The 15975-nt window shown below is 39.2% G+C and overlaps 2 protein-coding genes across 2 annotated transcripts in view; one reads left to right on the plus strand and one right to left on the minus strand.

Annotated features, from left to right (window-relative positions):
• The window catches only part of LOC150077156 (flavin-containing monooxygenase 5-like), an 81975-nt gene extending 67447 nt beyond the window's left edge, over positions 1-14528 (minus strand). Inside the window, exon 1 of the mRNA XM_090385796.1 lies at positions 14478-14528. The gene's annotated coding sequence lies outside the window, so the exon portion shown is untranslated. The remainder of the gene's footprint in view (positions 1-14477) is intronic.
• LOC150077158 (flavin-containing monooxygenase 5-like) lies at positions 16-10690 on the plus strand. Its single transcript, XM_090385977.1, has 3 exons — positions 16-66; positions 6422-7059; positions 9661-10690. The coding sequence occupies exons 2-3, from the start codon at positions 6424-6426 to the stop codon at positions 10642-10644; spliced, it is 1620 nt and encodes a 539-aa protein (XP_090242103.1). The 5' UTR covers positions 16-66; positions 6422-6423; the 3' UTR covers positions 10645-10690.
• Positions 14529-15975: the final 1447 nt, after the last annotated feature.

Below are 15975 nucleotides of genomic sequence, written 5' to 3' on the forward strand. Positions count from 1 at the left end.
TGTTTTGCTTTGCTACAGTGACAAGTACTCCATGAAACATTTTTTAAGCAAAGTGTGACTATTTCGGTAATGTAGTTTTTCTCTGCTATAATATGTATATTTTTATATATCTTATAGTATATATTTCATATATTTCAAGAAGGTTCAAAAATATTTTTAATCTTCTTCAATTTATCTTTTTTTTTTGCGATTTAATTTTTGTGTATACTGACTGTGAATATAGTTGTATTTAGGAATGAAAGAAATATAAATATGCAATGCAATGACACTCTCAGATTTATTAGCAATGTTTAACTACTATACGAATGGTGTTAATCTTTGCTACAAGTAAACAATAAGATTTAAACAAAATCACAAATTAAGGAATAGAAATCCTCTGCGGTTAATTGATCAAAATATTTCTTAAAATGAGCATTTTAACTCTTTAGCATTATGGTAGCAGATTATCTCCTTGGTACCCCTTCTGTGTTTACTCTATGACTTAGTGGAATCTCTGCTCATGCCCTTTGCTAACATCGCCCAAATTTGGCCTGAAGAAATGCAGGTAAACGTACAAATAATGCAGCTTGATTGACATTCTGAATCCCATTTTCCCGTAATCTTCAATCAACTTGTCAACTTGCTTTTTTGTAATTTCCAATCTTACTGGTACCAAGAAATACATTCACTACAAGGCGAAACGACTGTCTATCATTTTCCTCTCTTCATGAGTCATTTTGTCTTACAATTCTTGTGAAACCAACATCTGCTTAACCTGCAGACCAATAAATATACCACCTTTCAATTTTGAATGACTCAATTTGCTTGAAGGTGTCACTTTGAGGATCTACTGCTTTAACAGATTATTTGACCAGTACTAGATTGATAAGGAGTGTTGGAAACATGACTTTGTTTCTTGGAACCAAGGGATGCTTCACTGCATTGTGAGCGCCGGGCGGCAACTCATTTCTGGAAGAGCATTCTCTTCTGTAGTGCTGATCTACTGTGCTAATCTACTGACCACATTGAAAAGCCAGAAGCAACCTCAGCAGCTCGAGGTCCCGACAGAAGTCACATTTATATCAGCCATATTGTTAGAATCTTATCTCCTGAAAATTGCATTATAATTGGTGATTTCAACGCCAAATCTTCCACTTAGTTCTTCTGTTCTTTCTTTGACCCTTGTGGGTGTCTTCTCCTTGAAAATTTCATTCAACAACACAAGCTCAATATCCTTACTAGATCTTATCTACCCTTTACTTTCTCCTCTACTATTGGTCAATTCAATATTGATTTAACTCTGTGTTCCACCTCTCTTCTTAGTAAAAGTTATTCATGGACTATCTGTGTTGATTGTACATTTTCCAACTATCGTGCAATTTTCTTCCACACTCAACACGTTCCTTCTAGATATACTTCTAACTGTTCTAAATTCTCTTTGCGTTAACATAAATTGGCAAAAATTCTCTTCTGTTTTGTCTTCTGAATTTTCCCACTTTCCTGAAACTCTTATGGCCAGCATATTGTTTTAATTTACTTTCAATTTAAATTGCTTTAAATTAAGAAGAAAAATCAGCAACGAACTGTCCAACTCTGTGTCACAGATGCCATTTCTGTTTCATAAGATGACGCTGTCGAACGAAAAACAGCTCATTAGCCTTCTGAAAGCTTTTCTGGTTTGGGTAGAGGGAAATATGAGCCCTAAATACTTTCGAAAAGTTAAAAAAGGCGAATTCCCTTATGTCCCCATAAAGTATCCTTAATTTTCAAACTATTAAATACTGACTGTCAATGTTAATATTAATATATTAACTTTGACTGAGTATCACTGTCAATATATTAATTGCGTTCCTGTTTGTCACTTATATAGAGTGGAAAGTACGATGGGCAATACTCTTGTCCCATGGCCTGGCGCTCAAGTTGTATTTAAAATTTTGGTCTCTTAGAGTGTATTTTGCCACTGGTCTTGCAAAATCTCTTGCGGTTCTTCTGTTATGAAAATAAACAGATAAAAGTTGATAAAATTGAAACGAGTGTTTATCTTATAAATATTCTGTTTCATCACGTACGTCACTCACTCTGATTATAAATTTATTTTAAAAGAGATGATACATCCCCTCCATCTTGGTGATAAGTAAAGTTCAATTAAAATAAACACATTATTTATATTAGGGAGTAAATGTTACTGTAAATGCCGGAAATCCGATAAATCCTAGGATTTATCAAATCTCTTCTGGTAAAAGTCCGAAATAGCAAGTCTGGAACGTGGACGTGTGTAGTGTTATTATCCAAAGACTTTATAAAGAGGACAGTCGAAAAGAATATGTGAACAGTCCTCTCGAACACCACATAAACAAAGATCAGTATCAGAAAGATGAAAGTAAAATGACTTTGAATGAAGAGATCCGTGTCCAGTCAAAATGAAAGATCTAAATAGACCAGGAACAATTCACTTTAAATTGGCTTTTCTGAAAATAGTAGTTATTGGTAAAATTGAAACGTGACTCTACCCTTCAAAGAAGATGTCTATGGACATATCCTCAAAAAGGCCTCTAAGGTTGGGAGATTAGTTCATATCACAAATTTAAATAAATACATCAACCGTTTTGATTAAAATAGTTTAATACTGTAAAAATATAAAAATGATAAAATGTACCAAACGATACAGTGGATACTGTAAAATAATATTTACAAAACTGATTCACTATAAAATAAAATAAAATAAAATATATTACGAAAATGTTAAAATACAATAAAATACGAAAATTAAAAGCGATAAAACAATGATTGTATCTTTTGGGGTCGCAAACCTAGCAATGGAAGAATTAGAGAATAGGATTTTTGCAAACGCGGAGTTCCCTATGCGTAGGTGGAAAAGATACGTGGATGATGCGTTCACTATGGTACAGAAGGGTAGAGAGAAGGATGTTAGTTTTCTCAATGGTTTCTCTCCTTTTATAGAGTTTATCTCAGAGGTAGAAGTGAATGGTACCCTCCCATTCCTGGATATAATGGTGTACAGAGAAGGCTCCAGGCTTAGAACTACAATCTTTAGGGCACTTTTGGGTCGGGTTAGGACACATTGTAGTACCTCTGAGGAGAGAGAGAGAGAGAGAGAGAGAGAGAGAGAGAGAGAGAGAGAGAGAGAGAGAGAGAGAGAGAAAGAAACTGAGCAAGTCAGGACGGACCTTATAAAATGCGGTTACCCCCCAGAGGGTCATTGATAAATATAGTAGAGACGTGCAATCTAATCATGAAACAACACCGTCCGTTCCAGTCACCACAGTTTATATTTCCTACTATGCGGGCTTATCAGATCGTATTGCAAGGATGCTTCGTGACTTTCAGGCACGCTGTGTGCAACTTCTGGGCCGGAGGTTGCACACTGTAGTGTCACAGGTCAAAGACCCCATTACTAGGGACTCTAGTAATGGGGTTATATATGAGATCAGATGTCCAGATTGTGGGGAGTGTTATGTGGGGGAGACAGGACGGCGACTAAAAGACTATCTGGGGAAACACATGAGAGCCATACAGACCGCAGAGTTCAATAAGTCCGCGATTGCTGAGCATTATTGGGAAAAACAGCATCAAGTCTCCCCCGAGAATGCTGTCATCCTTGACAGGGCGCACAGGTTCTGGGACCGTAAGTGGTTGGAGAGTTTATGGATTGGCTCGTCCGAAAACATGAATATATAGTACTAATAATATATTATATATATATATAATATATATGTATATATAATATATACAGTATATATAATAATATATAATAATAATGATATAATATAATAATAATATAATAATAATGATATAATATAATAATAATATAATATAATAATATACAGTACTTTAGTCACGCGGAAAAGAACTCGAGGTTTTACCAAACTAAAAAACCCCAAACCATTATATTAGTGCCACCCATTATTTCTAATATATACCCATATACACTGCGCTGCTACTTTATTAGGTATACCTACCTAGTAGCGTGTTGAGATTCCTTTAGCTTTCAAAAATAGCCTGAATTCGTCTAGGCATGGATTGAACAAGATGCTGAAAATGTTGTGCAGGAATGGAGTACCATGCAGACATGAGTGTGTCACACCCAGTTCCTTGAGATTCGACGGAGGTGTAGGCCTGCAGCGAAAACCCTTTCCAGCTCATCCCAAAGATGTTCAATAGGATTGAGATTTGTTTGTTTGTTATTTGTTTTTTTTTTTTTTTTTTAGGAGCATTAGCAACTAAGGCCATATTGCTCCGGGGATATGCGGTGGTCATTCCCTGACCTTTCCGCATCCTCCGTATTTGGTGGCTCACGGGCTCGAACCCCGGTCTAATCAAGAAGCGTGTGCGACGCACTGCTGCTCCTGCCCACCTGGCTACGGAGGCGCCTAGGATTGAGATCCGTGAACTGAGCGGGTCACTGCAGCAAAGAAAAGTCATTGTCATGTTCCTGGAACCATTCCGTCGTGATTCGGGCTTTCTGCACCGGCGCATTATCCTGCTGGAAGTAACCCTGACTGAGGATAAACTGGCAACATGAACGGATGCACTTGGTCAGCAACGATGTTTAGGTGCGATGTGGCATTCAGACGTGAATCTATGGGTATTAATGGACCCAACATGTGCCAAGAAAACATTCCCCACACCATAACACTGCCCCCACCACCCACTTTGCACAGTAGTCGTCAGACTTGACGGGTCCATGAATTCATATTGTTTTCGTCAAATTCTGAGCCTTCCATCAACATGATGCACCAGGAACTTCGACTGGTCAGACCAAGCATCTGTTTTCTAATCCTCGATAGTCCAGTGCTGGTGTTGCTGTGTCCACAGGAGGCGTGCTCTCTTGTTCTTCATTGATAACAAAGGTAAGCGATGTGGCCGTCGGCTGTTGTAGCCCATTCGCGACGAAGTGCAACTAGTGGTGCTATGCGATATTTTGTTCTGCGCACCAAGGTTGTATTTTGACGTGATGTGCGACATTGTGTCCGGTCTGTTTGCTTGCACAATTCTAGGCATCCTCCTCTGATCTCTCTCATCAACAAGCGATTTTATTCCGTTGAGAGGATGTTTTCTGTTCGTTGAACCATTCTCGATAAACCCTTGAAACTGCGATGCGTGAAAAGTTCAAGCGAACTGCGGTTTCAGAGATGCTTTGTCCAGCACGTCTTGCACCTACAACCATGCCACGTTCGAAGTCCGTTAGAACACTCCTTTTCCCCATTCTTGCTACGTTTTGTACCCTTAACTGATACTAGAAAGGTTGTTTTGCTGCATTTATATCCACAACTGTGGTCATGTGACTTGCAACTTGTGGGAGAAACCATTTGTGTGCACAGCAGGGGTGTACCTAATAAAGTGGCTGCACAGTGAATGTATTTTGTCTGTAAATTGCGTGTGTTCTATGGTTGATTTCCTTGTTTTGCTGGACGAAAAAAACCCCAGTTTCTGGGAAAAAACCTCGCTATCTTCCCCCGAGACCGACTAACTCAGCCACGGAGGCCCATTAAAGTTCCTCGCGTCATCGACGACATTGGAACCCGGGTCTTTTCCAGCCCGTGTGTTGTTTTCGCGAAATTTTCTTTCTTTTTTAGGACGGTGACGATACCACTGTACTACCCGCACAGACGGAGTGAAGCACTAGCACGGATTGGCGAATGCTGTTCCATGGCATCCCACAAATGTTCGATGGGATTGATGTCGGAGGTGTTTGGTTACTAGGGCCGCACACTAAATGCCTGGACATAATCTCGGACCATTCATGCATAATGCGGGCCTTGTGTAACATGGGGCGTTGTTTTGATGAAAGAATCCAGTGCCATCTGGATTCACGGTCAGCATGTAAGGCAAAACGTGGTCCGAAACAATACCAAGAGGACCAGGAGATGAAGATGTGTTCAACAGGGAATGAGAGAAACTAGTAATGTCCATGAAAGCGAAAACGTTTCTCTGCGTCCCCTGGTTGTAGTTTGCCGTTAAGTGAGAGATCGTGAGCCATCTGTTGTCCCGGACAGCAATTGCCAACCGCCTTTCACATCGACTGTCAAATAGTTCGATGAGTCCCTCTTCGAACCATTCCCGCCACCACACCTGCACTACAGCGACTCACGAACAGCCGACAATGCCTGTGGTTACTGAGTGATGTCCCCCTCCTTCCTAGCGCCACAACTCCTAGGTGTTCTGAGATGCCTCCGCTTGTGGAGACAGGGGGTGATCATGTTTTGCCTCATGACTGTATTAATTGCAATAAGAGTTGAAGCAGTTCTTCCTGATGTACGCGTATTTGTCAATAGACTACTCAGTTTTCTATTATTAATCTCCAGTGCAAACTCTGGCTATCAGATTATCATAATGCAGCCAAAAAATGAATATTCTTAAAATATGTTATTTTTATTTATTATTTTTTTTGCACTACTTACTGGTTTCTTCTAATTGCCAGGCATGATGTCTGAAACTAAGAAAATCGCTGTTATTGGGGCAGGAATTGGTGGTTTATCAGCAATCAAAGCTTGCAAAGAAGAAGAAATGGATGTGGTGTGCTTCGAACGGACAGACAACTGTGGTGGAGTGTGGAGATACCGAGACGATGACATCGAGGGAGTTCCCTCCTTGATGAAGTCCACGGTCATGAATACCAACAAGGAGTCTAGCGCCTTCAGCGACTTCCCTCCACCTGCAAGTTTCCCCTGTTTTCTTCCCCACCAACAGGCCCTGCAATATTATGAGATGTACGCAAAAAACTTCGATCTGCTGCGCCACATAAAATATAACCACGAAGTGGTGAGAGTAGCGAAAGCCCCCGACTACGAAGTCACTGGGAAGTGGTTGGTGACGGTGAGGAATACAAAAGACAAGAGTACTACTGAAGACATTTTCCACGGAGTGATGGTGTGCATTGGCCACAGCACTTTTCCTCACGTTCCAGACATCACCGGAATGAAAGAGTTCCGTGGGGAGGTGGTGCACTCCCACAGTCTCAAACACAGCAGGGGTTTCGAAGGAAAAACTGTGGCAGTCGTTGGATTTGGAAACTCTGGAGTGGACGTTGCTGTGGAACTTAGTTTTGTTTGTAAGCAGGTTCGTAGCCTTTTCCATTTAGTTAAGTTAATCATAAAATAAATATAACTTTAAAAAATACCGCAAATTTTAAGTTACTGCACAAAATTAAAAATAATAATAAACAAAAGTTTAATTGACTATCGCAGATTGACTGTTTGCTAGTGATCAAAGTTAATAGCATTATGAAGCCATTTTAAAGAATATTTCTCGTAATACTGCGCCTGTTGGTAAAAACCCGAATCCAAAGTGTAACTCCTAGTATTTACTGACATTTTTAGTTAAAAGTAGTTCATTCGAAATATCAGTTAGCGGATTCAGTTAGAGAAGGTTAAACAAGACTCTTACCCATGGATCTTTGCGACAGCAAATGATGGCCAGATCTAACTTAGCCCACTGCTTTCCCGCTGATTGGCCTCTATCGGGACGAATTCTAGAGAAACATGGTGTCCGTATTAATTAGTATGCACCGTTTTTCGCTTGAATCCGTCCAGAATTTGGTGGCATAAAGCAACTTAACCTTTTTTTTAACTAGCTGAACATGAATATTAAATTCCTGCTTGCCCTACTCGCTTGCAGAATGTCATTTACTCTATCGCAAAATCGTGGTGATTAGCAGCCAATCAGAGATAAATGCAGTGGGCAGAGCTAGAGCTGGCCATCATTTACTATCTCAAAGATCCATGTTAGAGTCTTGTTCTAAAGTTTAACCTTCCCTTCTGTTTCATTTTACAGTGTTCTTGTGATGTGTGGTAATTGTAATCCTCTGTGCTCTTCTTGTATTGTGGCTAATCCTCTTCTTGAGCTAAAACATCTTGTTGTGGATCTAAATTATTCTTCCAAAATGTCCCACCTTTTCAGTTGGATCCAGATGTGACCTAAGCGCTGAAAATGACAGGCTCACCACACACATTTCCCTTCTGGGCATGATGATAAATATTGATTAAACCCATTCACTCGATGATATTACCATAGCTGCAGAAGGTTGTTGTAACTAGTCTGCCAAATTTCGAAAATAATGTGGTATTAATAAAATTTAAACCGGCGTCATGAACGTGTTTCAAATAATTACAAATGAATGTAACCTTGAACATCACATTAAAACTTGAATGTCAGCTTGAATTATGGCGAAAATATTTCTGTCATGCGTAGAAGAGAAAGTGCCATAACAAAGGACCAATTAATAAATTCAATTCTGAAGGCACCATCTTCTCAGATAGCCACAGGATTCCCAAGGGTCGATGAGCTTGCAATTACGTATGCTGAATACTTAATGAACGGTTGTGATTTCTGTACAATTCAGAAAGCGTAAACATTGGTATTTTTCTTATTGGTATCGACATTTTGTATCTTGGTCAGGAATATTCAGATCCCTGTCTTTCTGGACACAGGAAATGCAGTTCAGCTCTAAAACAGGTTGTACCTTTCTTTTCTTTCTTGCAATAGCGTGTCCAAAACCACGAGAAATTTAGAAGCACGGACTGAAAATATTTGGTGAATTAATTTCCTGCTTTAGATTTATAAGTTGTGCAAATCGACGAGCTAAAATCTAATAACAAAAGTAACTGGACACGTTCATGTTTCAAAGAATCTTTTATTAATACAATATTTAAGTTGTTTAATTAGTTTTAATTAGATCAATATTAATTATTTACACGCGATATCCTTGTCAGTAGACTTCGAACCAATTTTTGTTAATAGGAAGGAAGAATTGGATCCATTTCTTCTTTAACACAGTGGTCAGTTCAGCTACTGATTGGGCATGTTGCACTGGTCAAGGAGCCATGGTTCCAATTCGACTCACAGGTGATCCGTAGGATTAAGGACTGAGCTCCTGACAGGAATGGAGCTTTTAAACGTGCACGTCTTGAAACCAAGTCACTACCGTCTGTGCAGTATGACATAGCGCATTGTCATTTAGAAACAGAAAAGGGTCCTCTCCATACTGCTGCCACAGTGTAGGAGTAGAACAGTCCGGAATGTCAAAGGTAATATACTGAATGCCATTGATTGTTCTAGGAACGACAACCAGTGGTCCACAAGAAACAACCCAGGATAGTGACAATTTCCTGTGAGTTTCCTGAATTCTTGGTTGAGAGTATTGGATGAAAACGTACGGAATCTACGTATTGAAGGGTCTGTTTGCATCAATTACGATGATATACCTGAACGGGTCTCTCTGTAGCAACGCCTTCACGTTTGCATTTGGTAATTGTTTGCGATAGAACGAACCAAGTGATTGCTGAAATGACTTCCTTCCAACAATTCCTTCCTTCAAAGGAAGAAAGGATTTCATTTCATCTTTCATTTGAGTTTCCACAGGAAGGTCGTGGACGATGACCCACCGGTGGAAGTTGCTTAGTTGAATGCATGGACATTTCGTTGATCTGCTTATTTGTAGTGTGAACGCAGTTTGCTTTTATACTTATTCCTGAGTTTATACCTTGGTAAGGTGGATCAGGTAAAGCTCAGTTTTCCCATTTTCGAGAAGTGTCAGGTTGCATTATAGAATGTACATAATCTTTTCACTGTACAGTATTTAATTTATGATCTTTAATTTACTTCATTTTTCCGTATTTAAGATCATAATTGATAACAATAATGTCTTGTTTTTCTTTGCAGGTGTATTTAAGCACCAGAAGGGGTTCATGGGTAGCTACACGTCTGTTATCGAATGGAAAAGCTGTAGACTTCATTCCTCGCTGGGATACTTTTATAAACAGCTGGTTGCCTTTCAGTATTCTCAGCTCAAAGATTGAAAAATCAATTTATGGGACCATAAACCACGACTTTTTTGGTTTAACTCCAGCTCACAGAGGTCCTAGTCAGCAGCTGACTATTACCGACAATTTCCAATCTCGGCTTATATGTGGAGCCATCATTTTAAAGAAAGGCCAATTAAAGTTTGTAGAGAAGGGTGTTCTGTTCAACGAGGGTGATGACGTCACCAAACTAGATGCTGTGGTCCTGTGCACAGGCTATGGCGTAAAGTATCCTTTTCTCAGTGGTGTTTTTGAAGTTAATAGTGATGGGGTTCAGTTATATCAATATGTATTTTCTCCAAAATTGCCCCATCCCACTTTGGCAATTATTGGACTCACTGAAACCGTCGGCGCTCTCTGTCCTGCCATAGAAATTCAATCGCGATGGGCTGTTCTTGTCATGAATCGAAAACTTCGTCTCCCCCGCGCGGAAAAAATGTTGGAGTCTATTAAAAAGATGAATGAACTAACCAGGAAGACTTTTGTTGGAAGCAGACGGTATCGTATTATTACTCATTGGCTACCATATCTGGATACAATAGCAACACTGATTGGAGCTAAACCCAATCTTTTTCGCTTGGCTTTAACAGACCCAAAGTTGTTTTGGATCTGCCTTACTAATCCTTGTTTACCATATCAGTACCGTATTCAAGGACCACACAAGTGGTCTGGAGCACGCGATGCGATTTTAAACTGGGAAAAAAGATTTCGGGAACCGTTTCACAGCCGTCCAGCTTCCACTAGAAAAGCTTCGAAGTTCAATGGAATTTTGTCTTTAGGAGTTGCTGTGACTGTCTTTACGTTAATCTGGACACTGGCAGTGTGGCCAAAGATACAATATTAGAGTATTACCTCGCAATGACAATTAAAATATGATCTGCAGTATCTAATCAAGGGATCCTATATTAAAATGATTATTAATCGATTTATTAAATTTCTAATTACTTCGTTTGCTCATAATGTATCAGATGAAAAAAGCACATAAATTATATAACATTCAATGGTAAAAAAATGTCATATTAGGGCTACCAGAGAACAATGTCATCCACCCATACATATTATATCCACAAACTGCGTGTATAAAATCGCTGTCCTCCTCATACCACCCCGAGTGGGGAAGACAGCAATTATAACCGCAAGGACTAATTCAATGGCAAAACTGTCATATTAGGGCTACTCAAGAACAAACTTATCTGCCCATGAATATTATGTCCATAAACTAGTGTTCTCCAGTCAACTTGTTTGTTTTGATGGAAGGAAAACCTGAGTTTCTGGAGGGAATAAGCCTTACTATCTACTCCCGAGACTGACTAGATCAGCTACGAAATTCCTCGCATCATTGACGGATTCGAACCCGGGCCTTTTTCACCCGGCGTGGAGAGAGGACGGCGGTTATAACCACTAGCAGTGCCGCTAATGACACTTGGACTGTGTGTAAGAAAACATCTGCGCAAGACACGGGTGTAACTTGTTTTGAGTGATAAAACATGCGACTGATTTTGCACAGCTCAAAAAAACAAATATTTCCATGCATTTCTCCACTCCCTGACCATCACGTAGTATGGTGAGGACTGCCAATTACTTCATTCTGACCAGAAGAAATGCCGAAAGAAAATTTTCCAGTTTCAAATGAGGAAAATGCATCGAGCCGCATTTATTTTTAAAACTTTTGCGATGTACTCGTGGGTAACACAGTTGGTATAATCACCGTCCTCCCCACACCCGACGAAGAAGACCTGAGTTCAAATCCCGTTAATAACGCGAGGAATTTTTCTGGATCTTTTTAACAACGTAGCATAGTCAGTCTCAGGCGAGGGTAGCATGGTTTTTTCTCTCGGAAACTCCGGGTTTTTCGTTCAGCAAACAGGAAATCGACGAAAGACCACAAGTAATTTACAAGCATTATACACAGAGAAATATGTCCTGAGTCGCTGATGCTCCTAAACTCTACTACAACTACGATATATTCTTTGGTCGGTTTGCTCCTTTCCTGGACAAAATATCCGATTTTCAAGGAAACAAAAATCATACAATCGGCCATGAACCACTAACCTGCCATTATGTTAGAAAAAAAATCCATAAAATTCTTCCCGTGAAAATGGGATTGAAAGGACTACTGTGCTGACCAGGAGAATAATTCTTTGGAGAGGAACTGAAACCAATTAAACTCCTTTTGAATTGTTTAAAAGTACTTGACAGCCAGAACAACTCATATTATTTCAAGTAGAAAACATCCAATAGTCTTGCAATGCTAGAGTACCAAGATTACAGCCTCCACCCACCAAATATAAAATGTAAGAAAGTGAAAAGTAAGAATGGAGCCCCTCGTATTAGCAGAAGAAACTTGACAAAGTTGTGCAGATGCGTAAACTTTTGAAGGAGACCAGAGATGGTGTAGGAAGGGCAGAGCTGCAGGCTGGGTGTTTTAGCACTTTCCAGGTATATCACTGCAGTTCAGTGCACGTAAAGGACTCGGGTAGATTGAGAAATTGGTATTGGCTGCTGTACCATTCAGCAGATAGGCTATGAGTAATGGTTCCTTTCGATTGGAAAAGAATGTTACTGTCACGAATACTGTCACTGATGTAGAACGAATCCGGAACCAGCCACCATTCCCGCACTGCGTTGAACATACACCACTTGAGAGACTGTGATTATATGTGCTGTTCTGCAGGTAGTTTTTCCACTTATATCCGAACTATTTGTTCCAAGAGACTATTTTTCATTTGAACAAGACTGTACTTGTGTCATGGATCATCGTGTGGAAAGCAAAGAAAATGGAAATCAATACAATTTCTTAATGTTAGCGTCGTCTCCATTTTGTTTATAACCGTTTTTATAATGCTTTAAAAATGCAAAACACAAATAGTTAATTAAGAAAAAAAAGAGGTAATCAACCACACTCCAACATCTGTATTTCCCATATGATTAGATTCTGAAATCTGGTTTTGCTCTTTGAAATAAGCAGCGCTCGTAATAGTAGTACCAGTAGTAGTAATGGTAAATGATGCAAGAAAGCAAGTTTATATAGCATCAGCAAAAACAAAAACAAAAAAAAAAGCAGTTCACCCATCCTAGAATTTGTCTTGTTCTTCCTTGAATTTTATTCAACCCATCCACTTCCATAACAATAGATGGAAGTGGGTTCCAACAATCAACCCTCACTGGCTGAAGGCAAACTTCGGCACATGTATTCTGAATCATCCTTCCTCAACTTGAATTTATGTTCCCTCATGTATGTAGTCTCAGCAAGTGGAAGAATACCATTAACATTCAGCTTACTCAACCAATTCAAGGCTTTAAACATTCAATCAGATCTCCCTACAGTTACCTAGTCTCGCAGTTCCAGCAGATCTACGTACTTCCTAAAGTGAGGCCTCCAGACTTGTATACAGAACACAAGATACGGACTTATACAAAGGGATAATCACCTCCCTATCCCTACTAGCAAAGTTGCTGTATGTCATCGACAAAAGCCCATGAGATGTCCTGGCGGCATATCGGCAGTGCTCAGAAAACTTCATATCTGACTGCACAATTGCTCCCAGGTCTCTTTTATTTCCACTATACTGAGTGTAAGTGTAGTACTACACAGTTGACAAGTTACTCTGGGGTTACTGTTACCCACGTGTAATACCTTGCGTTTGTAAATATCAAACTTTAACTACTTCCATTTCTCAGCCCATTGACTAAAATTTCCTATCTTGTTGCAGTAGCTCACCCTCATTAACCACTGCCAACCTTTGTGTCATCTGCAAACTTAGACATTAAGCCTGATATACAGTACTCTACTCTTATCAATATCATCGATAAATATTGAAAATAATGATGGGCCCAGCACTGAACCCTGGGAAACACGACTAATAACGTTAATCCACGAAGAGCAGTGACCACTAATAACCACTGTCTGTCTTCTTCCACTTAACCATCTCTTTATCAATAGCGGTAACTTGTCCTTAATGCCACATTGCTACAGTTTATACTCCAGTATCAAAAGCCTTCCTGAAAGGTAAGTATATGATATCAAAATTAGTTTTTGCAACCAATTCCTTGGTCGCTGCATAATAGTAACCTATCAGATCGGTTAGAAAAGACCAGTCCTTGACAAATCCATGCTGTGATTGCACTATAATTGCAATGCCCATCCAGATGGTCCTGCATTACTTCTTTAACCAGTGATTCTATTATTTTCCTCCTGAGCAGGGTCACCAACAGTTAATCCCATAAACATCAACTGTTTCCTGACGATGAATCCAATTTTGTAAAAACCACTTCAATCTGCTTCAAGAATCCTTTTTGAAAATACCAAACCCCATCATTACATTCAACACATGAACCAAAATGATGTTTTCGTTTTAAAAGAAAATATAATTTAATAATTCGGTGTTCGAGCAACTTGTGTATATAAATTTATCAATACGAATAATTGTTATTCAAAGTTTAAGATTTGAGTTACAAGAAAATCAAAAATACACTTTTTTCTCTTAAACAGGAAGTTAACGCAAAAATCTCGACTACGTAATATTGATCGTAATGATCTGTTCGCCATTAACCACCTCGCACGATAACAAACACGTCAACTCTTTTCTAGAGATCCTGTTGTAGGAACCTGGCGTCTTTATAGCAACAAAAAACAAAATAAAACTTGCCGGATATGAACTGATTACCTGTACTTACCTTCTGAACTCCCTGTTCAACTTTAAGCAAACAACGAGCTCGAAGTCCTTGTTAAAAACAAGGCGACGCTGACTCCAAGAACAAAACCAGTTTATTGGTAGAACAAATTCAAATCTCTTCCTTTAAAAAGTGGACAAAAACCAGTAGAAATCGCGGACTGTCTTCTATATTGCGCAATGCGAGGGAAGCTGCCATAAGGATACGAGAGTATGTGGTGTTCCATCGTGACAATTCACGAAAAATCAGGCAAAATCAAAAAAACCGGTTTGTCCTTGGGGAAACTCGGATTTTTCACCAAGTTAATCCACCAAGGAATCCGTGGCACCACACAGCCTTAGCTGCTTTGGGTGGAACGACAACATAATCTGAAGAAACCAGTTTTAAAAAGAGGGACGACAAAAATGTACGTGAAGTGAGTGTTGGCATTTATTCTGAAGAATTTCAGATTCGTTTGAATAAAGTAAATTGCTGTTTTGATGGCGAATTCAATTATTTTAAAAATTAATGATCTGTTTCGCCTTTCTGTGACTAATTTTTTATAAAGCAAGACGAGTTTGAGTTTCAGTAGGACATATTATGCGGTTTGTATAGTTCGTAAAGAGGATTCAGTGTTCAGGACATACTGGACATTCTTCGTGGGTGGTTGGAGAAATGTTGGAAGTACGCTTTAATGTTTAAAAATGTAAGGTTCTATATTTTGGAAACAATAACTAGGAATAACTTATGCATTGAGGAAGGAGGACAGAAATGAAGGGAGTAAATGAGGAAAGAAACTTGGGTGTTTTGATTTAGATGTTAAGGTTGGCATACAGTGTAAGGACTAAGACTAGAAATCGTAAAGGGTGAAGTGTCTTTCTTATCAATTATTTCCCGTACCTTTGCATCTAGGGATAAGTGGAGTTATAGTTCCATTATATGAATGGGAGGTGAAACCGCATTTGGAACCACTTGTTTATTTCTAGAGCTCAGATCCTCGTCTAGGAGGCATAAATATAAACTATTTGGGAAAACTATTACACTGAACCCCAGGAAATTTACATTTGGTCAATTTGTTGTCGACTACTGAAATCAGTGGAGATCTCAAGTGGGGACTAAAAGGGCTATAATTCCCTTTTAGGAAATCCTGGTAGTGACGCCCAGTGGAACAAACTGTTTTGTTCGATGTTTGAGGTTGACAGACTGGCGAAGTTAAAGAAACAACTGGATCCGTACCTTTTAGTAGTGAGAATATTATGATAAGGGAGACAGAAGTCGTTTAGACAACGTTCTTTTTTGGCTGATGAAGCATACACCAAGCCTCATTGCATCTTTATTCCTTAACCTTTCCATTCAACACTGATTGATGCTAATGGCCTAATTGAAAGGCAATATCTGCTAAGCCTTAGTTACACAAGGAAGGTTTAATTAAGCATCATGGTTCTTACATTACAAAATCAAACAACAAAACCCGTCATATTAGGGTGCCCTCCCGATTATTATGTTATCTATTTGTGTGTAT

Source organism: Mastigoproctus giganteus, chromosome 12, assembly GCF_048544385.1.
Source record: "Mastigoproctus giganteus isolate SK-2022 chromosome 12, ASM4854438v1, whole genome shotgun sequence".
Lineage (NCBI taxonomy): Eukaryota > Metazoa > Arthropoda > Arachnida > Uropygi > Thelyphonidae > Mastigoproctus > Mastigoproctus giganteus.